The 23,234-nt window shown below is 44.5% G+C and overlaps 1 protein-coding gene across 3 annotated transcripts in view; it reads right to left on the bottom strand.

Annotated features, from left to right (window-relative positions):
* Positions 1-22,666, bottom strand: part of FUT10 (fucosyltransferase 10) — an 82,053-nt gene extending 59,387 nt beyond the window's left edge. For all 3 annotated transcript variants that reach the window (XM_080659362.1, XM_080659363.1, XM_080659364.1), the window contains exons 1-3: positions 22,536-22,666; positions 13,805-14,157; positions 5,690-5,984 (exon numbers count right to left, since the gene is read on the bottom strand). In XM_080659362.1, the coding sequence (XP_080515488.1) occupies positions 5,690-5,984; positions 13,805-13,885 (376 nt within the window). In that variant the 5' untranslated portion in view covers positions 13,886-14,157; positions 22,536-22,666. The remainder of the gene's footprint in view (positions 1-5,689; positions 5,985-13,804; positions 14,158-22,535) is intronic.
* Positions 22,667-23,234: the final 568 nt, after the last annotated feature.

Here is a 23,234-nt window from a genome sequence, read left to right on the forward strand (position 1 = left end):
AGCTCCCGACTGCGCTGAAATCCAGTTCCGGGCGAGAATCTGGGAATCCAGATTCATTGGGGGAGAAACTGGACAGTCTGGCAGTGGGCGAAACTCGAGGACGGCTTTCTCTCAGAGGTGCTTGCAGCAATAACCAAGGGACACTGAGACCCAGGGGCCTCATAAAGCAGGGCTGATGGGAAGCCAAGGCTGTCTGCTCAGCCCTGAGACTCCGCCCCATCCAAGCTGAGCACAGAGGCTTTTGCAATTTTGCAAGTCTTGTCTCATTAGGCTGTCTCCAGCACAGAAGTTCTCCCATTTTAGACACAGCTGATCCTCACAGCTATCATTCAGTTGACCTGGAGGTCAATTCCTCCCAGTGATATCAATAACAATCAAGGCTTAACTACAACAAGGCTGTACACACAGTCCACAGAGGGGTGCACCAAGAGTGTCCACCTCAGGTAACTGGGAAGTGGGGAGACTGAGCCACTGGGCCCTATAGGACACCTAGCACACAAAGCTACTCTACCAACTCAGGGAAGCAACGAAAATACAGAGACAAAGAAACAGATCACAAAAGAAAGAAAGGGAGGAAAGCAAACGACTGGATATAGAGTTCAAAACCACAGTTATAAGGTATTTCAAGAATTTCCTAGAAAAGGCTGATAAATTTAATGAGACCATCAAGGATATGAAAAAGGACCAACAAGAAATTAAACATACACTGACTGAAATAAAAAATATTACACAGAGACCCAACAGCAGACTAGAGGAACGCAAGAATCAAGTCAAAGATTTGAAATACAAAGAAGCAAAAAACACACAACTGGAAAAGCAAAAAGAAAAAAGAATCCAAAAATTTGAAGATAGTGTAAGGAGCCTTGGGACAACTTCAAGCGTACCAACATCAGAATTATGGGGGTGCCAGAAGAATAGAGAGAGCAAGATACTGAAAACCTATTTGAAGAAATAATGACTGAAAACTTCCCCCACCTTGTGAAAGAAATAGACTTACAAGTCCAGGAAGCGCACAGAACCCCAAACAAAAGGAATCCAAAGAGGACCACACCAAGACACATCATAATTAAAATGCCAAGAGCAAAAGACAAAGAGAGAATATTAAAAGCAGCAAGAGAAAAACAGTTAGTTACCTACAAGGGAGCACCCATACGATTGTCAGCTGATTTCTCAACAGAAACTATGCAGACCAGATGGGAGTGGCAAGAAATATTCAAAGTGATGAATAGCAAGAACCTACAACCAAGATTACTCTACCCAGCAAAGCTATCATTCAGAATTGAAGGGCAGATAAAGAGCTTCACAGATAAGAAAAAGCTAAAGGAGTTCATCAACACCAAACCAGTATTATATGAAATGCTGAAAGATACTCTTTAAGAAGAGGAAGAAGAAGAAAAGGGTAAAGATAAAAATTATGAACAACAACTACATATCTATCAACAAGTGAATCTAAAAATCAAGTGAATAAAAAATCTGATGAACAGAATAAACTGGTAAATATAATAGAATCAGGGGCATAGAAAGGGAGTGGAGTGACAATCCTCAGGGGGAAAGGGGTGTGGGGGTGTGGGAAGAGACTGGACAAAAATTGTACACCTATGGATGAGGACACTGTGGGGGGAGGGGTAAGGGCAAAGGGTGGGGTGGGAACCGGGTGGAGGGGAGCTATGGGAGGAAAAAAGAGGAACAACTGTAATAATCTGAACAATAAAGATTTATTAAATTGAAAAAAAATAATAAAAAATAAAAAATTTGGCTCTCTAAAGAAATTTCAATCGTTGTACTGTTGATATGTGGCTCTGTTGACTAATGAGTTTACCGACCACTGGCCTAGCCTATATAATGAAAGCCTAACATGCAAATCGACCAAACGGCAGAATGACCAGTGGAATGACCCATCGCTATGACATGCACTGACCACCAGGGGGCAGATGCTCAACGCTGAAGCTGCCCCCAACCTGCAGGCCCCAGGCCAGTCAAGGTGAGTGCGAGTGCCCCCCCCCCTCCACCACCCCTTCGGTCACCCTGCAGATTGGCCCTGATCGCCGGCCAGGCCTAAGGACCCTACCCATGCATGAATTTCGTGCACTGGGCCTCTAGTATTTACTAAAATTCCTAATTAGAACCTCACCTAAAACATAAGCAGTTCCCTGCCCTAACCACTCATTTTCATTAAGGGTACTCCAACCCCTCCATGGTACACACGTTTCAAGAGAACTGTTTAAAAACAGAGTTGTGTTTTGAAATCACAACAGTGAGTGTCTAACACTAAGTTTGGTAACTCTATGGACTTTTGGTTTAAAAACTAATTTATTCACTTGTGACTGCTTAATTGTTGTTTGAGAGAATTGTTAATGTAGGTAAAGCCTTGCATTTCACAAATGGCTCAAACCAGACTCAGCATTCATCATATTTCACTGGTGAAAGTCCTTATGACCTCCAGGTGTGTTTCTGTTAAGTAAATGAATCATCTCTAGGAAGAAGGAAAAGAAAGTAGGCTGTAAAGAAAACAAACAAACTAAAAAAATATTTTGGTTTACAAAAGCTTTGAGGTCACATAATCCTTTGGGGTTTCCGTTTCTCTCAATTAGGTCAGCTTTTGACACCTGAATCATTTTCCCTGCCTTTTCTTTTTCAATCCTGCGGCACCAGAGTCCCATTTGCAGTTTTAAGTGACCTACTTAATTAGAATTTGGAACCCTCAGCCAGAAAAGTGTGTTGTCTTCATTTTGTTTTTCTCAACAGATCTTATTAATGAACTGAATTTCTAATTCAGTCTGGTTTTTCTTTAAATCCATACAACTTAAGCAATTTCAAAATCCAAATGTCCAGTTTTAATTATACTCATGAGTGTACATTCAAATATAGATCGGGTGTCAGGGAACCTTGGTTCTCTGTGCAGCTCTGCTGCTAACTCCTACGTAGTCCGGGCACATCCCTAATCTTCCTGAGCCTTGGATTTCTCACCTTTACAAAGAGGAGTTTAGAGTCTCTCAGGTCCTTTATGGCTCTAAGTCTCTATGAATACTTCCTGAGTGTCTGCCATGTACAAGGCACTATGCTAGATATAGGAAGCAGGGAGGTACTAAGATGAATTGATGTTGCTGTACTTTCAAGAACTTTATATGCTACTGGGGAAGAAAAGGTCATACAGGACAAAACCAAATGCCGTAGTTACCTTATTTGTGATTGACACTGTGCTTGGTATATTGTAGCTGCTCAATTTAATGACATTAAGAGAGATATAAAAGCCGAAACCGGTTTGGCTCAGTGGATAGAGCATCGGCCTGCGGACTGAAGGGTCCCGGGTTCGATTCCGGTCAAGGGCATGTACCTTGGTTGCGGGCACATCCCCAGTGGGAGGTGTGCAGGAGGTACCTGATCGATGTTTCTCTCTCATAGATGTTTCTAGCTCTCTATCCCTCTCCCTTCCTCTCTATAAAATATCAATAAAATATATTTTAAAAAAAAAGAGAGATATAAAATACTCTATGGCCTTTTAGAGAAGAGAGGCTGCATTTAATGGAGGAGAATCAGGATGGTTCACAGATGTTATTTTGAATTAGTTTTTAAAAGGCCATTCAACTTTCTGTGGCTCCCTGATACCATCCACTAATTTGATACAAAATCTTAAGCCAACATTTGAGGTTTCCCATGCTGTGGCCCCAATATATCCTTCAATCTTTATATCTCTCTATTACACAAAACTACGCTATAGCCTTACTGTACCTTACGTATCAACCATAAATTTCCACCCTCATGCCCCCATTCATGCTCTTCTTCATACTGAAATGTCCTCCAATCCCAATGTAATCCAATTCCATTATCCCTCAAGGCCCACTGCAAATTTCCTTTTTTATGAAGGAGGTCTTAGGAAGCCATTCCCTACCACTCACCACCGAGGAGCCCTGTGTTCCTAAAGGCTGCTGGCATCTTACTAACTCCACCTAGCTGGGTGTGGTTGCCCTTCAATCCAAGCTTGACATATAATCAGCCTAAGGAGGGATGAACACCAACTTGCTCTTAAAATCTGATGCTGGGCGACCTTTCTATTTTATTTCTGATTAATCTTACTAATGAAATAAAGAACATTGAGCTTAGCTTATGCCTAATTAAACATCTGTTATGCACATCAAAATCTTTTGGCAATTATCATGTGACATTCTGAATTGCTATCAGCAATACTATCCAGCCAATTCCCTAAATAGTAAATTCAGTAAGCATAGGACCCAACTGTGAAAGGTGAGAAAAAACATCTCTTCTCTTCCATAAATACCTGAGGCCCAGCCAACCACTTCCACGTAGGTCAAGCTTATACTAGCTAATAAAAGAGTAATATGCAAATTGCCTGTACCTCTGCTACACCCACAAGCCACGCCCACCAGCCAATCAGGAGCGAGTATGCAAATCAACCCAACCAAGATGGCTGTGGCCACAGAGAGAGCAGGAGGCTTGGGTTTCCATGGAAATGGAGGAAGCCAAGCTTTCTGCATACCCTGGCCAGCCTAGGCCTCCACTCAAGGCAACAAAATTTCAATTATAGAAGATAAATAAATCCCAACAAACATGGCTGCGGCCAGGGAGCAAGCAGGAGGCTTGGCTCCACTCAAGGCTACGAAGTTTCAATTATAGAAGATAAATAAATCCCAAATACAAGGGCCTCCGCTTGGGTCGCTGGGGGGCGTGGCAGCCTGAAAACCACCACAGGCCACTCGCCCAGGCCACCCCACACCCCAAGAGAACCCCCACCCTGATCCCGGACATCCTTCAGGGCAAACCAGCTGTCCCCCACGCGTGCACCAGGCCTCTATCCTATCTAATAAAAGAGTAATATGCGAATTAACCATCACTCCAACACACAAGATGGCTGCCCCCATGTGGTCAAAGATGGCTGCCCCCATGAGGACATAAGATGGCCACCACAAGATGGCCAGCAGAGGAGGGCAGTTGGGAGGGACCAGGACTGCAAGGGAGGGCAGTTGGGGGTGATCAAGCCTGCAGGGGAGGACAGTTAGGGGTGACCAGGACAGCAGAGGAGGGAAGTTGGGGGCGACCGGACCTGCAGGGAAAGGCAGTTGGGGGGAACCCAGGCCTGCAGGGGAGAGCTGTTGGGGGGGTCCAGGCCTGCAGGGGATGGCAGTTAGGGGTGACCAAGCCTGCAGGGGAGGGCAGTTAGGGATGACCAGGCCTGCAGGGGAGGGCAGTTAGGGGAAAACAGGCTGGCAGGGGAGCAGTTAGGCATCAATCAGGATGGCAGGGGAGTGGTTAGGGGATGATCAGGCTGGCAGGCAGAAGCGGTTAGGGGCAATCAGGAAGGCAGGCAGGTAAGCAGTTGGGAGCCAGCAGTCCTGGATTGTGAGAGGGATGTCCGACTGCCCATTTAGGCCCGATCCTACCTGGTAGGATCGGGCCTAAATGGGCAGTCGGACATCCCTCGAGGGGTCCCAGATTAGAGAGGGTGCAGGCTGGGTTGAGGGACAAACCTCACCATGCATGAATTTCATGCACCAGGCCTCTAGTTTATGTATCATATTTGCTAAATGCACAAGCCTTCCACAGAGCAAATGCAAAGGAAATAAGACACGCTGAAGTGTTTTCTAGGAGATTCCACCATCTCTTCTTTGGAAAGTAAGCAGTAGTGAAGCTTTAGATAAACAAACAAAGGCAGAAAGGCAAAAGCCCCACTTACCATAGAAGAGGAATGCTCTGGTCATGGGATGATGTAGATAGGTCCGGTTGATGGTGAAGAAACAAGCCTCTTCTCCACACTGGCCCACCCTGCCGGTTTCCCCAGTCAGTGGGGACCACCAGAGCATGATGGGGTAGCTATCCGTTTCCAACGTTTTTTTCCTATTCAGGATCAGAGCGTCTTTCTTAGGGAAAGAGTAGAGATGTGTAGGCTCTTCCTCCATTTTTGCATGCCCATCTAGCAAATTGGAACTTTTAAACTTCTTCCTTTCAAATTTTCCCAGCTCAACTACTACCTAAAAGAGAAGACAATTATTACCAGAGTTAGACCATTTAATTTCCTTTTGCACGTCTCTCATCCATCTTGATGATTTAGACTCTTTTTTTTTAATCTTTATTGTTCAGATTATTACAGTTGTTACTCTTTTTTTCCCCCCCATAGCTCCCCTCCACCCGGTTCCCACCCCACCCTTTGCCCTTACCCCACCCCACTGTCCTCATCCATAGGTGTATGATTTTTGTACAGTCTCTTCCCGCACTCCCCACACCCCTTTCCCCCTGAGAATTGTCAGTCCACTCCCTTTCAATGCCCCTGATTCTATTATATTTACCAGATTATTCTGTTCATCAGATTTTTTATTCACTTGATTTTTAGATTCACTTGTTGATAGATATGTAGTTGTTGTTCATAATTTTTATCTTTACCTTTTTCTTCTTCTTCCTCTTCTTAAAGAACACCTTTCAGCATTTCATATAATACTGGTTTGGCGGTGATGAACTCCTTTAGCTTTTTCTTATCTGTGAAGCTCTTTATCTGCCCTTCAATTCTGAATGATAGCTTTGCTGGGTAGAGTAATCTTGGTTGTAGGTTCTTGCTACTCATCACTTTGAATATTTCTTGCCACTCCCATCTGGCCTGCATAGTTTCTGTTGAGATATCAGCTGACAATCGTATGGGTGCTCCCTTGTAGGTGACTAACTGTTTTTCTCTTGCTGCTTTTAATATTCTCTGTCTTTTGCTCTTGGCATTTTAATTATGATGTGTCTTGGTGTGGTCCTCTTTGGATTCCTTTTGTTTGGGGTTCTGTGCGCTTCCTGGACTTGTAAGTCTATTTCTTTCACCAGGTGGGAGAAGTTTTCAGTCATTATTTCTTCAAATAGGTTTTCAGTATCTTTCTCTCTCTCTTCTTCTGGCACCCCCATAATTCAGATGTTGGTACGCTTGAAGTTATCCCAGAGGCTCCTTACACTATCTTCATATTTTTGGATTCTTTTTTCTTTTCCTGTTGGGAGTTTTTTGCTTCTTTGTATTTCAAATCTTTGACTTGATTCTTGCGTTCCTCTAGTCTGCTGGTGGATCTCTGTATAATATTTTTTATTTCAGTCAGTGTATGCTTAATTTCTAGGTTCTTTTTCATATCCTCGAGGGTCTCACTAAATTTATCGGCCTTTTCTAGAAAATTCTTGAAAAACCTTATAACCATGGTTTTGAACTCTTTATCCAGTCATTTGCTTTCCTCCATTTCTTTCATTTGTGACCTGTTTCTCTGAGGAATGCAATAACCAAAGAAATGTTAAGAGCCACTGAGTGAACACCAAGTAGTGTTCAGTAGAAGTAGTATTCCAAAAGGAGAAAAAAATTATATTGGCTTTAATAAATCATGGGTCACCTGTGACACCAAAGTCAGCATTAGAACAGTAAAACCATCACTATAAACTCAAGTCTAACCAACCCTTGTATATACCTTTCTCAGCATTTCTACAATCTATCTAGATATATAAAACCCCAATATGCATATAGACCAAACGGTGGAACAACCGAACAACCGGTCACTATGACATGCACTGACCACCAGGGGGGGTGCGTGTGGAAATATGGCAGGCATCAGCTGTGGTGGGATGATGGAGCAGGTGAGCAGGGGTGCCAGACCAAAGTGAGGCACTGGTCGCTGTCATCAGGGTGAGCCTCTGGTGGTTACTGAAAATTCTTTGTTCCCGCACACCACAGTCCCTCCGGGCCCTTGCACCTGCTGCCGGCACCGGCCCCACTTGCACCTGCTGCCAGCACCAGAGCCTCCATTTGCACCTGCTGCCTCCACCCGGTGCCGGCCTGATTACTCAGAGCTGTCAGCAAGTGTGAGCGGTGGCTACCGGCCCCGATCGCCCCTCAGGGCTTCTCCACCTCCCCCTGCTCCTGAGGGGTGATCAGGGCAGCAGTAGCCACTTGCACCCACTGCTGGTGCCGGCCCCAATTGCTCCGCGTCAGCGCATGGGAGCGGTGGTGGGAACAGGGCTGATGGCAGACATGGGACCAGGAGCCGTGGCGGGAGGGGCTGGGCAGGAGCGTGGAGGATGGGGCGAAACCCACTCCTATGCCCACCGCAGCCTCTCAGCCCGCAGTTCCTTTCAAGGTGCACGAATTTGTGCACTGGGTCCCTAGTAACATAATAATGTGCCTCTTCCCCAGGAACTTGATGGAGCAGAGTTGACTCATAGCCAAAAACTGTATTTTCACCCAACCTTCCCTTTGAATGTACAACCAACAACTTAACAACTTATAGAAAGCCATGAATATAGCTCCAAAGACAAATTTTTCTCTGTTTCTCATCAGTGTCTATAATGTGAAGTATAAGTTCATTTTCAAATAATAACAATTGATTTAAGGAGAGATTTTTCTGCCAAACAGCTTTTATCACTATCAGGTGGTAGAAAATATGGGGGATAGAGGAAAACCATGAGAATAAAATCAGCCAAATCCAAAATCTGGGAAATTCAAAAGGACAAAAGACACAGTTCCTTCAACAAACCCATGACATGGAATCAAAGGTGGAGCAAAAGAAACTTTTTTTAAAAATAAATCTTTATTGTTCAGATGATTACAGATGTTCCTCTTTTTTCCCCCCATAGCTCCCCTCCACCTGATTCCACCCCCCATGTTCTTACCCCCCACGACTGTCCTCATCCATAGGTGTAAGATTTTTGTCCAATCTCTTCCCACACCCTTTACGTCCCTTTTCCCCTGAGAATTGTCAGTCCGCTCCCTTTCTATGCCCCTGATTCTATTATATTCACCAGTTTATTCTGTTCATCACATTTTTTAATCACTTGATTTTTAGATTTACTTGTTGATAGATATGTATTTGTTGTCACTTTGTTGTTCATAATTTTTATCTTTACCTTTTTCTTTTTCTTCTTCTTCTTAAAGAATTCCCTTCAGGATTTCATATAATACTGGTTTGGCGGTGATGAACTCCTTTAGCTTTTTCTTGTCTGTGAAGCTCTTTATCTGACCTTCAGTTTTGAATGATAGCTTTGCTGGGTAGAGTAATCTTGGTTGTAGGTTCTTGCTATTCATCACTTTGAATATTTCTTGCCACTCCCATCTGGCCTGCATAGTTTCTGTTGAGAAATCCGCTGACAGTTGTATGGGTGCTCCCTTGTAGGTAACTAACTGTTTTTCTCTTGCTGCTTTTAATATTCTCTCTTTGTCTTTTGCCCTTGGCATTTTAATTATGATGTGTCTTGGTGTGGTCCTCTTTGGATTCCTTTTGTTTGGGGTTCTGTGCGCTTCCTGGACTTGTAAGTCTATTTCTTTCACCAGGTAGGTTAAGTTTTCTGTCATTATTTCTTCAAATAGGTTTTCAATATTTTGCTCTCTCTATTCTTCTGACACCCCCATAATTCGGATGTTGGCACGCTTGAAGTTGTCCCAGAGCTCCTTACACTATCTTCATATTTTTTTATTCTTTTTGCTTTTCTGGTTTGGTGTTTTTTGCTTCCTCATATTTCAAATCTTTGGTTTGATTCTTGGGGTCCTCTGGATTTCTGTTATATTATTCTTTATTTCAGACAGTGTATGCTTAATTTCTGACTGGTCCTTTTCCATTTTTTTGGCATTCTCATTAAGATCCTTGAAGGTCTCACTAAGTTCCTCGGAGGTCTCACTAAGTTTCTCAGTGGTTTCTAGAGGATTCTTGAGTAACCTTATAACTGTGGTTTTGAACTCTATATCCAGTAGTTTGCTTTCCTCCATTTCTTTCATTCATGACATGTTTCTTTGTCTCCGCATTTTGGCTGCTTCCCTGTGTTGATAGAGTGGCTTTGTGTGGTAGGTAACCTAGAGAGCTCAGTGGCTCAGCCTCCCCAATCACCTGAGGTGGACACTCTTGGTGCACCTCTTTGTAGGCTGGGTGCACAGTCTTGTTGTAGTTAAGCCTTGATTGCTGTTGGTACACTGGGAGGAATTAACCTCCAGGCCATTTGGCTGTGAGGATCAGCTGTGTCTATAATGGAAGAACTGCTGTGCTGGAGACACCCTTATGGGGCAGGACTTGCTTCAGTGGGGCTTTGGTGCTCACTGAGTCTGCCTCTTGAGTGTGTCGCTTATGGATGTGAAGAGCTGAAATCTGATGTCGTCTCACACTGACCACTAGGTACACTGGCTCTTGGATCTCCAAGGAGGTGCTAATTTAGCCTCTGCCTGAGGCCACCCAGCAGGAACTACAATGAGATCTGCAAATTTCTCCTCTTTGTTTGGGGTTTGGAAGTTCTGGAGCTGACCCAGCTGCAAATTTGTTAGGTTAAGCTGCGAAAGGGAATGCAATTCATATGCAAAAGTCACTGCGCACAGCTCTGGTGGGTTTGTAAATTGGGTGGGACAGGGTCTCAGGGAATCACTAGGATGTGGCAAACAGTGATGGCTGCCAGTCAGCTTTCTCTGCATCTCCGCGTTTCTGTGACCCCGGGTCCCGAGCCCCAGAACATTAAACAATGATTCCTGCGCACATCTCTGCGAGAAAGCCACCCTCACTTTCCAATCCAATGCCAGACTGTCCAGTTTCTCCCCATAGGAGTCTGGGTCCCCAGAGTCTTGCTGGAAACTGGAGTTTAGAGCAGTCGGGAGCTTGTGTCTCCCTCCCACTTGAAAAAGACAGCCACGTACTCAATTGCCAGCCCTCTCCGCGCGCCTCCGTACCGCTGCTTTTCAGCGGCTCTGCAGGTCCTACACAGTCTCAATGTGCTATTTTCTTTCCTTCTAGTTGTAGAACTTCCACTCAGCCAGCTTTCCCATGGTTCTGGGTGATAGTCATTTTGTCTTTTAGCTGCAGTTTTGGTGTGATTGTGAGAGGCAGCATGTACAGGTGTATACCTTATGCTGCCACCTTGGTTTCCTCTCCCAAAAGAAACGTTTATAGAAAAAAAATACACACAAAACTTGTGACTCACCAACTAAATGCCATGTGTGGCATTTGTTTACCTCACATTCAAACTAACCCATTACAAAAAAAACACACACTTTTTTGAGATAATAGGGAAAGATTTAACACGGCATGGGATAAAGATGGTACTGAGTAATTATTGTTAATTTTTATTGAGTATGACAACAGTCATACGGTTATTCTGAATTTTTAGAAGTTCCCATCATTAGAGAATCATACTAAAGTAAATCCAGGGGAAATGATATCATGTCCTAGATTCACTTCAAAATGCTCCAAATGTATTCAATAATTTTTTCTTCAAGTAAAAATTAAGTAAATTAAAAAAATAAAGATTTCATATACATATGATATCCCCAAAAATGTATAAGCACTTTAAATGATTATAAAATCAACTAGAAGCCCAGTGCATGAAAATTCATGCACTGGACGGGCGGGGGGGGGGGGGGGTGGTCTCTCAGCCCGGGCTGCCCCCTCTCACAGTCCAGGAGCCCTCAGGGGTGGGAGGCGACCTGGTGATCAGAGGAAGGCAACGCCCCCATCACACCTCTGCTGCTGCCACTGCCGGCAATGCAAGACTCGGCCGGCTCTGGTTACCTGAGCCTTGGGCAGCCCTGGGTGGCTGGGCAGCCGCCATCCTAGGCTTGCCTGAACCTCGGGCTGAACCTCGGCAGCTGGGGGGCTAAAGGGACTGGGGGGCTCCAGAGGCAGGCATGCCGAGCAGCCGGACCCACCTGGGGGCCACCATCTTGTGGCTGTGGGTGCCACCATCTTTGAGGGCGTGGCAGTCAATTAGTATATGTCCTCTTTATTGGCTGTGGGCACTGCCATCTTTATGAGGGTGTGATGGTCAATTAGCATATTCCCTCTTTATTAGATAGAAGGTTTATTAACATACAATTCATTTTCAAAATTTAAAAGAATCTACAGAAATGAATAACTATTTTTTTTCAATGCCTGTTTTCAAACTGATGACCATTCTGATCCAGGCGCTGCTGATAACGTGAAGCCATGGAATCTCAAACATCAAGAATCATTTTGTTCGGTATTTGTGCATCCTCAATTCATCAACTGTTGCTGTTTTGTACCATAAACTTTATCTTTTATGTAATCCCCATTAAAAAAAAGTCTAGTGGCACTTTAGGATAAATTTTCTTTGTTCAAAGCTTAGTCTGACTTCACCCATTATTTCAAATCAGCTAAACCTAAAAAGGAGTGAACATTGAGTTATCAGCTGTTAAAGTGTGTATACATTTTGGGGATATATATATATACATATATATATATATATATATACACACACACAGACATATATATACACACAAAGAATTCACAGGTAGTATACACAAAATATAGTTAAATGTGAGTGGAAAACAATGTCTCAGATGAATGATCTCCTCCAGAGAACCACAATGGTTTAGCTTAACTATAGGTCAGCACAACATTTACATGTTTAGATAATTTGCTAATTATGTTATGGATCTGTTATGGGCTGAACTGTGCCCCTCCCAAAACCCATATGTTGAAGCAATAACCCCCATGCTCAAACCTTAGGAGATAGGTTTGTTAAAGAGGTAACAAAGTTAAAACAAGGTCATCAGGGTGGGCCCTAATCCAATACGACTGGTGTCCTTATAAAAAGAGATGAGGACACAGACAAGGACGGAGGGAAGGCCATGTGAAGTACAGGGGGAAGATGGCCATCCACAACCAGAGAGGCCTCGGAAGAAACAACCCTGCTTGCTGACACTTTGATCTTGGACTGCTACCCTCCACCGTGAGAAAGAAATTTCTGTTGGTTAAGCCACAGGGTAATACTTTATGATGGCAGCCCTAGCAAACTAATACAGAATCCACAACATGATTTTTTTTTTTTAATGTATCCTTCCTCTACCCTACTTACATAGCAAATTATTTCATCTGCCTAGCCTACAAACCAGTAACGTCAGAAATGGTCCTAAATACACAGGCATTATATATATTCATTTTTAGTGTTTAAAAAAAAAATAGCAAAGCAGTCAATGTATCAGGGAGGACTGGGAAACAGCCCAAAGCACACTGTCGGTGACAAACTGAAACCAAGATCCAGATGAAGGTTTAGCTCCAGTAACCGTACCTCCTGTCACATTTCGGAAGCTTAGACCTATGAACCAGAAGGTCATGATTCTCAGTCAGGGCACATGCCCAGGTTTCGGGCTCAATCCCCAGGAGGGGGAGTGCAGGAAGCAGCCGATCAATGATTCTCTCTCATCATTAATGTTTCCAACTCTCTCTCCTTCTCTCTTTGTCTCTAAAACCAATAAAAGTATTTTTTTAAGTCACTTTGGAGCAAAAAGGGTAGGTAATTACTTTTTTTTTTTTTTTGGTAAAACAGTCAAAATTATACCTTTTCTTCAGATAGGAAAAATATATATTTTTTGGTGTGCCATAGAATTTTAGTAACTGGTTTATTGTGCCATGAGATTAAAAAAAAGTTGAAAGTCTTTGGTCTGGTAAATATGTCAAGAATGACAGTTATTGATGCAGATATCTGTGTTCTGCAGAACAGCTATCTTGTTCTCAAAATAGTCACTTGCCATCTTTCAGACGTGATCACAATAGGGGACTTTGAGGAAGCCATCCAATTTGACCCAATAAGACAGACTGAGCTCTACTTTCCTCTAAAACTCTACCCTACAACACTCACAAACTGATCCCTAGTCAGTGATTTTGTTTCCACCTGACATCCACTCACTAAACCTCACCTTTTTCTGGTTAAAAAAGAATTTCCAGTGTCTTAGACAGGAAACCCTGATCCTGAGAGATAAAGCAAAAAGTAAAGTACTTGGAGAGAACAGGGTGGGGCAGGAATGGTGGTGAAGGTCCAGGAATCAACACTGCACAACCCACATTCTGGGTACCTGGAGTGTGACAAGCAGAAAGATGGTAGCTGTGATGCACAGGCAAGATGCCAAAAGCTTCCTCCTCTGAATCCGCACCATGCTGCCCTGCCCTGGGTGACTGACAGAGGGCGAGCCTGGTTACCAGGTGTTCTCTCGTCGGCCCACAGCCTGAGACCATTTCACGTGGAGGAACCATCTGGGTGTCAATTTCCTCCCCTGCCATTCCTGCTGGGACCTGGTCTCCATGACGGACTGAGATCAGAGGTTCCGAGTGGGCCTGGCTTGGCATTGAGAGGGAACAGCATGCAGTCTTCTTAAGCTATCATCAGAGCAGCTGGAGATTCTTCAGACCAGAAGGCATCAAAAAAACTCTGTAATAAACGAATCATCTTTTAGCCATAGTGCAGACTTAATAAATGTAGTCTTTCAGGGTTATCATGTAAAAACCCAAAACTTTAAAACTAAAAGGAACCTTTGAAATCATGAAGTCCTCACTCATAGATAAGGAGACCAAAACCAGAGAGGTGAAGTGACTTGCTCAAGGTCATACAGCCCATTGAAGCAGTGACAGGCATACAACCAGGTCTCGAGTCTGAAATTCTGTTTCCACTTAATTTTTTCTGCCTCCAGAAGGTTGAATTCCAGAAGTCATTTACATGTAATCCCTTCCTTCTATCTAGGTTTCAAAGGAGTAGAAAGTGGAGTAGAAATTATCAGTCCTAAGGACTATCCACCCACTCCTGTAAAACTTAGGAAGAAAAAAATAAATAAAAGTTCAGGCTTTGATCAAAAATAGATAATGGAGAGAAACCAAGATGGCGGCATAGGTAAGCAACTAAACTGCTGCCCCACACAACCATTTCAAAACTACAACTAAAAGACAGAACCGACACCATCCAGAACCACAGGAAAGCTGGCTGAGTGGAAATTCTACAACTAGAAGGAAAGAGGAAAGCTCACAGAGAAGGAGCGGCAAAGGGCTGAGGTACGGAGACACGCGCGCGCAGAGAGGAAGGGTGGCGGAGTGCCTGGCTGGCTTTCTCTGGCGGGAGGGGGAAGGAAGCCCCAGACTGCACTGAACCCCAGTTCCGACTGCACTGAACCTCAGTTCCGGGCAAAACCCTGTGGACCCAGGCTCATACTGGGGGAGTCTGGACTGTCAGGTAGAGAGAAAGGCACACGGAGACTCGGAGACTCAGAGGAGCCGCGGTGGCAGGGGTCTGGAGGCGCGAGTGCGCACAAAGACTGACTGCAGAGGTTACCACAGGCTATCCCTAGTGGAAGGGGGTCAGAAGCTCCTGACTGCACTGAACCCCAGTTCCGACTGCACTGAACCCCAGTTCCGGGCGAGCCCTTGGGGACCCACGCTCTTACAGGGGAAATCTGGACTGTAGGGAAGAAACTTGGGAACCGCGGAAGGCAGAGGTCTGGAGACTCACACGTAAGGGCAGGGCTAATGGGAAGCCAAGACTGTCTGCTCCGCCCTGAGACTCCACCCCTTCCAAGCTAAGCACAGAGGCTTTTGCAATCTGGCAAGGCTAATCCTATAAGGCTGTGTCCAGCACCGAAAATCTCCCAGGGTAGACACAGCTGATCCTCACAGCCAACTGGCCTGCAGGTCAATTCCTCCCAGTGATACCAACAACAATCAAGACTTAACTACAACAAGGCTATACACACAGTCCACAAAGGGGCGCACCAAGAGTGTCCACCTCAGGTTAACTGGGGAGGCTGACCCACTGGGCCATATAGAAAACCTAGCACACAAAGCTACCCTACCAACTCAGGGAAGCAGTGAAAAATGGGGAGACGAAGAAACAGATCACAAACGAAAGAAATGGAGGAAAACAAACGACTGGATATAGAATTCAAAACCATGGTTATAAGGCTTTTCAAGAATATCCTAGAAAAGGCCGATAAATATAACGAAACCCTCAAAGATATGAAAAAGGACCAACTAGAAATTAAACATACACTGACTGAAATAAAAAATATTATACAGAGACCCAACAGTAGACTAGAGGAATGCAATAATCAAGTCAAAGATTTGAAATACAAAGAAGCAAAAAACACTCAACTGGAAAAGCAAAAAAAAGAAAAAAGAATCCAAAAAGTTGAAGATAGTGTAAGAAGCCTTGGGACAACTTCAAGCGTACCAACATCCAAATTATGGGGGTGCCAGAAGAAAAGAGAGAGCAAGATACTGAAAACCTATTTGAAGAAATAATGACTGAAAACTTCCCCCACCTGGTGAAAGAAATAGACTTACAAGTCCAGGAAGCGCACAGAACCCCAAACAAAAGGAATCCAAAGAGGACCACACCAAGACACATCATAATTAAAATGCCAAGAGCAAAAGACAAAGAGAGAATATTAAAATCAGCAAGAGAAAAACAGTTAATTACCTATAAGGGAGCACCCATACGATTGTCAGCTGATTTCTCCACAGAAACTATGCAGGCCAGATGGGAGTGGCAAAAAATATTCAAAGTGATGAATAGCAAGAACCTACAACCAAGACTACTCTACCCAGCAAAGCTATTATTCAGAATGGAAGGTCAGATAAAGAGCTTCACAGATAAGAAAAAGCTAAAGGAGTTCATCACCACCAAACCAGTATTATATGAAATGCTGAAAGGTATTCTTTAAGAAGAGGAAGAAGAAAAAAGTAAAGATAAAAATTACGAACAACAAATACATATCTATCAATAAGGGAACCTAAAAATCAAGTGAATTAAAAATCTGATGAACAGAATAATCTGGTGAATATAATAGAATCAGGGGCATAGAAAGGGAGTGGACTGATAATTCTCAGGGGGAAAGGGGTATCGGGGGTGCAGGAAGAGACTGGACAAAAATCACACACCTATGGATGAGGACATTGTGGGGGGAAGTAAGGGCAAAGGAAAGAGGAAAGCTCACAGAGAAGGAGCTTTTCACAGTTTCTTAGACTTATTATAATTTTTGTTATTATATCTTTAAGTGGATGTTGGAGCCAGCAGCAAGAGCACTGTATGGCTCTGCTGGTCTGACTGGCTCTGACTCCATGTATTCTTCTCAATTCTCCTATCCGACTATGCCAGAGCAGGTCCTTCTCGAACCCTGCCCACTGTACAACTGTTGGGAACTTAGTCCAAGTTCCTCCTTTATCTTCTGCTCACTAGACACAGGTCAATTCTCGGCGGCAGGGCAGACGAAGAAGCCATGATTGGTTCTGGGTATATAAGAATGAGTCTTTATTGCAGAAGCCAGTGGTCACATAGCCTCAGATGCGAACAATCCTTATAGCAAAGTCCATACAGGCAAGACAGCCGGACACCGGCTGGTAAATACATATCTTTCCCATAAAGCAACATCAGTATCTGTACCCACAGCTATTATCTGAGCAGTTGCACGGTGTCTCTAGACTCACCGCCTTACATCATCGCAGTGCTGAGCTCTCTGGCTCAGCAGCTTCTCCTGTCTCTCCTGCCCAGCTGCTCTCTCTAGCAGACTTCCTCACACACTCCATCCTAGTAGCTGTCTCTCCATACTCCAGCCTTCTAGCTGGTCAGTAACCTACTTTTACACTATTTACACAAAGAAGGCTTCATGCCAATAGTTACATCAATCATATTGGCTACTGAAGAGCACAGTGTGCCATGTGTTGCACCCGCTCATGGTATCTTGGCCTGATTAGGATTCCCAGGCTCAGAGTCCTTGGACATTCCGATTAGGCTCATGCCCAGAGCAGCCTCTGGCCATTCTCATGTATTGATAACAAGGCCTCTGTGCTCCCATTGGCCTTGACCATCCGGGGACCCTGGCATGGTTCCCACAGTGGAAAATGAAGTTGAATTCATATAAAACATGTTGCTGCCCAATCAATAGGAAGATCAAAGGAGAAATACTCACTTTGCCAAGAAAGAGAGTGACCTATTATGAGTAAGGCCCTTCCTAGGTACCCAGCATGGGTGAGCTCATTCAATCCTCTCAACTCCACGAAGAAGCAATGACTTTCCTCACTTTTAAGGGTGAGAAATGGAATTTGAAGGAAGTAAAGTAACTTGCCCAAGACTAACTTTTATAAGTTCTACAACCAGAAATCAGTCAGACTCTGAGGTTCTCAACACTAAGACTATAAAATTCCTACCAGATAATGCCAAGACTCACATATTTTCTGCCTGAATCACAGAGGAAAAACAAACAACAAACAAGCAAAAAACCTATGTAGAATAGCTCTGTCTGTTGGTATACCAGAGAACAAAGTAACAAAAATCTGTAAAAACCTGAAAAGCACCTCTCCTTTTACTCAGTAGGCCTTACTAGCTATTAACTACATAGAACATGTAGTTAATAGACTACATAGAACATGTAGTTAATAGCTGGTAAGGAGAGTGGAACCTTTGGGTTCCAATCCTGGCTCTATCATTTTACATAATATAAATTTGGACAAGTTACTAAATCTTTCTAAGCCTCTGTTTCTTCAGAGCTAACTATCATTTTCTCCCTTGCATAGCAGAAATATCAAATCATTTTTTATGCAAAAGCAGCTTATTATAGCTACAATTAATGTAACCTAGATTAGGTAATGAAATAATATTACCACCTTAAGTGAGTATAAAACTATATCATTTAAGAAAGATTTTTAGATATATCACTCCCCTCAACCTTACTGATCGCCATCTTATAAAGCAGGCAAGGTGGGTATATTCTCAGTTCCCACAAATAAGGACACCAAGTCTCGGCGAGTTTAAGTGATTTGTCCAAGAGCATAGCTTTTAAAGGTTGAAGTGGGTCTAGAAATCAGGTCACCTGACTGCGAGATCAGTGGAAAAGAAAGACGAAACACAGTGTCAGTCTGTTAAGAGTACACAAGGGTCAGGAATACAGGAAAACAAAAGATGGAGAGAAAATGTGAGGACGTAGCTTGGGATATTTTTATAGCTACCACACAGCTCAGGCCTAGCCTAGGGGCTTTTAAAGTCTTTACATGGCTGTATGGACTATGACAGAAGAATTTAAGGTTACAAATTCCCTTCCATTCAAAGACCCTCAATTGCGGTTATATACCCAAAGCCGAAAATACAGTGGGGTCTCAGGGACCAAGCTGTGGTTAAACACCCACTTCTAAAGAAGAGAGCCAGCTAGTGTAGATGGTATTGTGATTGACAGCATGCAGCCATGAACCAGGCCTTGAGGCATATCAATCTAATATATGATATTAATTACCCAGGAGCTTGTCATCAAGTCAGCAATCCCCCAACTGGAGAGACAGATGGGCTTGCAGAGAGCACTGTGAAGGCCAGCAAGCTCCAACGCAATGGGACTCCGAGAGGAGAGCTCCCTTCTGTCTCCTCACTGCACGCGGGGTGAGTCTGAGTCCGCCAAGAGGGTGCCCCGGAGCATTCCTTTCCGGATGGAGCAATGTGTGTTTGCTCAGACAGCCATCCATGATAGACAACATGTGAATGGTTCTCTCACCAACCCTCTTGACCTGGAGCTAAGCTCCTGGCATGCACTGTGCAGCTGGTGTGCACTGCCTGGGGCTGGCCATCTGCTGCCAGAGAGGGATCTGGAGCTGAGTGTGACTACTCCTGTCTTACAAGTGCTATTCCATCCAAACCAGCAACACTTTCACCCTAAAATAATTCTACACTTCTCCACTTTATTTTGAGTTAAAATGCACAGAAGAGAGAGACTGAATATCTTAAAGTGAATTAGCAACCTGAGGATGCCAGCTTCAAATTTCAGCCATGTGGGCTAGTCCAAGGTGTGGATTAAGGGTCTCAGAATGGGATTGAGAGACGATTTCTGTCCTGCACCCCTGGGTGTAAGATGAGAAACTGCCCCCAGGTGATGCAAAGGGCTTTCCTGCCCTGGCAGTTTCTGTGTCTGGCAGGGGAAAGAGCTGGGGCAGGAGGCAGAGCTCTGAGGAGACTCCTTTGATCTCCCTCCTCTACTAACTGCTGAGTCAGTTGGGGTAATAAGAGACTGTCTTACCTGAGCATAAGATTCTACCAGGTAGTCTTTAGAAGGGATATATCTAACTACCAGACTTAAATTATTCACACTAAAGTATAATTTCTTAAGTAGGTTTGGCTCTCCCAAAATATGTTTTCACTTATGATGCATAAATCCTCAGAGCACCCCTCGGATGGTGGCTGTTGGGGAAAGACAGATGATGCGGTAGTCTTGATGGAAAGGTCTAAGGGTCTTTGGACAACTCTCCAGGCACTTCTTAGCTACTGCCCTTCAACTCTACTTGCCATCATTAACACTCCTCATTTATTCCTGCTTGGTTACTCCAACAGCCTGGTAACTTACTTTCCCACCACTGACCCCTTGCACTCTCCATTGAACTAGAGTTGATTATGGAATGTAGGTTGACTATCTCTCCTCTGATTAAAATCCTCAATGGCTTCCCAAAGATTTCAAGATACATCTTGAATAAATCGCATTAGTTTAGGAAATAACACCTGCAAGCTCCCTACCCAGCAGACCTTTCCCTTCCCCCGCTTCTTCCCCAGGCTCCTTATCTTTACCTTTCTCTCTCCTAAGCCCCAAGGGCTCCTGCTTTTGCCTCTGTAAGTTTCTAAATAAACTTTCCCTTGTAGTTGGAAACAAAGACAAGAAAACAACACTCCCTGGACCTCTCTTCCCTTCTCTAGCTTCCTTTCCTTTCTCCACCACACATGCCCTTGGTTCCTGCTATTCTTGGAATAGAGCTTCCTATTGTGTGCTCTGGTCCCTGCCTACTACCTAGTACATCCATACCTCTTTCACTACCTACCCATTCTCCAAGACTTTCAAGGCTGCACACTTTGGGAAGCCTTACTCCTCCCCAATAACAAGTCCGGGAGATCTAGACCCATATCCTCGTGTGCTTGTGTCCACTACAGCAGTAGACAGATGCAGGACGCTGGGGGATTGCAGGGCACTTTCTAAAGCTGCTTCATTGCTTGCCTACCAGATAACTATTGAACATTAAAAAGAGGACTTTGTTCATTTGCAGACTTCCTTGGTGCTGCAACTGTCCCTTGGGCACATGACAAATGTGTAATGGTTCCACGGCTTCAACGTTCACCCAGTTTTCTTTATTACCATTTATTTGTGTTCATGTGTTCCTCACTCTTTTTTAATGGACTTCATATTTTGCTGAGCATTTATTTTTATATCCTCTTCAGCCAAGGACACATTTCAAGCAAGACAAAATAGAGAATAGAGAACTCATGTTCAGGAATGATAGCAAACGCTTATTGCAGAATGCTGTTAATTGAATTAGGTATTGCATTTCTTGCTGAAATCAACTCTTTATATTTCAAATTTAGGAAGCATTTAAGTATGTGTTAAAATTGCATGCATATCAGTAACATTATATTGTTTCCCCAACTTTTTTAAATTTGAATATTTTCCTAAAATGTTCTGTTTGTAAGTAAAACTTGAAAACATACTACTTTTTAAAATTGAAGAATAAAAGATGAGCCATAATAATATTAACAGTTGAGATTGTGTATTTAATTCACTATTAGACACTGCCATCTAGCAGGAAGCCAGCAAATGAAGAGTTACTACAGCAATTTCAGACGCTGGAGAGACCTGAATGATGCTCTGATGCTACACATTGCCTCTGGCTTGCAGACAGAGGGGGAAGTTGTAAAACTAAGGCAGGGGTGCTGACTAGATGGTGGCTCTACCACTCTGGTGTGCAAATCCCTGGGCTGCTTATTCAATACAGATGGCCAGGCCCCACCTGAAGCCCCCCGTCTGAGAGACCGCGGAGAAACAGCACCCTACTTGTGGTGTGAGGTCACTAGCAAGCCCAAGATGGGTCATCAGCTTCAGCGGTGTCTCAACTTGAAAGAAGGAAGGACGTATAAGGGAATGAGGTCCTGAAGACCAACTTGCCATATACAAAACTGTGCCCAGCCCTAGGGTATTGAATGCATTCCACAAATGAAATTAACAATCCAAGACACAACTCATAGAACATTCTTCCCAACTATTTTGGGGAGCTGGTGCATTGAATAGGGAGAGGCCTATTGAAGCCATGGTGTTAAGAAAAAGTCCTTTTGCATGGTATTTGCTATATATTAAAGACTCATTAAAAGATCCCCAGAAACTGTCTTAAAATCGCACCAATGTGATTTCTCTATCTTACACAAAACGACGTCTGTTCTGAGGACACTAACTGCATACAAAAATACCCGGAAATGGCTTGGGTACCCAAAGCCTGCTGTGCTGGGGGCTCTCCCTGGGCATTTTCTCCATTAAATGCACTGTGCTCTGCACCGCCGGGCAGTCGGAATTGCTGATCTCAGCACACACTCCTAGCAACAAGTGATTCTCAGTGAAGACCTGGGAAAGGGGGGAGCAATTCACCGTACACACTGGCAGAGTTAGGTTCTGGAGTGGTGGGACTGGGAAGATCCTGGCAGACGGAAGGTACCAGAAAACCTTCATTCCCAGGAGTTGGAACCATTTGCCCCCCAGGGCTCCAGCGCGGCTCCTGCGTGTCACCTGCCTCCCACCCGGACTTTTTCAGCAGACACAGGTTTCCATCTCAGGCAGGGTCCCTGGAAAGCGCTGCCCAAGGTTTCCAAAACCAGCACACAACTCCGTCTTCCTCTTGCAAAGAGGTTTCCTTTTGCCTTGAGTCCCGCGGGCAGCGTCTCAGCCTCCGTGGGCACCAGGAAAGCCTCTGTTGCTCGGCACCAAGACCCTGCCCCCGCCAGGCTATCACAGGAGCCAGAGTGATGCACACACTCACCTCTTCTCAGTGCAGGAGGCTCGCTCTGCGCTCGGCAGCCCGGGTTTCCCACTTTCCGTTTGCACCCCTGGAGCTGTGGCGAAGACTCGGAAAGGAGATTTGGGAAAGGCGGGGTACCTCTCAGCGCGGTCAGGCCCAGCGATCCTGGATCCAGGTTTTCACTGACGCCTCCTATTTAAAAGCAAGTGGGCCCTTGGTTCCAGGCCGGCCATTCAGCACAGCCCTTCCGGAAAGTGCCTGGGAGGCTCCGGAGACCCTCTTCTAAAGCAAGTCCGGGCACTTTCTGCTTCTCGAGCTCCAGGAAGCCTGGAGCGTATTCAAAGTCACCTACTGAGGAAAACAGAATCGTCTAAGCAAAGCAGAGGCCTGAGTACCGTTAGTCAGGGCCAGTGTTTGGTAGCCGGAGTACATGATCATTTGGGTATTTTTTTTTTTTTTTACTGGGGACATAAAACTGACTGCAAGCTACTGAGTTCCAAATCCAGATAACCCAATTACAGTTACGTTGCCCTGGTCTGGATAGGGGTGATAAAGCTAGGGAAGCAATTCAAGACCGCGGGAGGGCTGGGACTCCACTCCGGGCAAGTGAGGCTCCCAGGGCTCCAACCCCAAGGAGGCCCTGCAAGCGCTGGACCCGCCGGCAGGAACCTGAGAGCGACTGCTGCCCCGGGCCTGCCTCGCGCTAGCCCTGGTCCCTCG

This window comes from Plecotus auritus (assembly GCF_963455305.1).
Source record: "Plecotus auritus genome assembly, chromosome: 3".
In the NCBI taxonomy this organism is placed as follows: Eukaryota; Metazoa; Chordata; class Mammalia; order Chiroptera; family Vespertilionidae; genus Plecotus; species Plecotus auritus.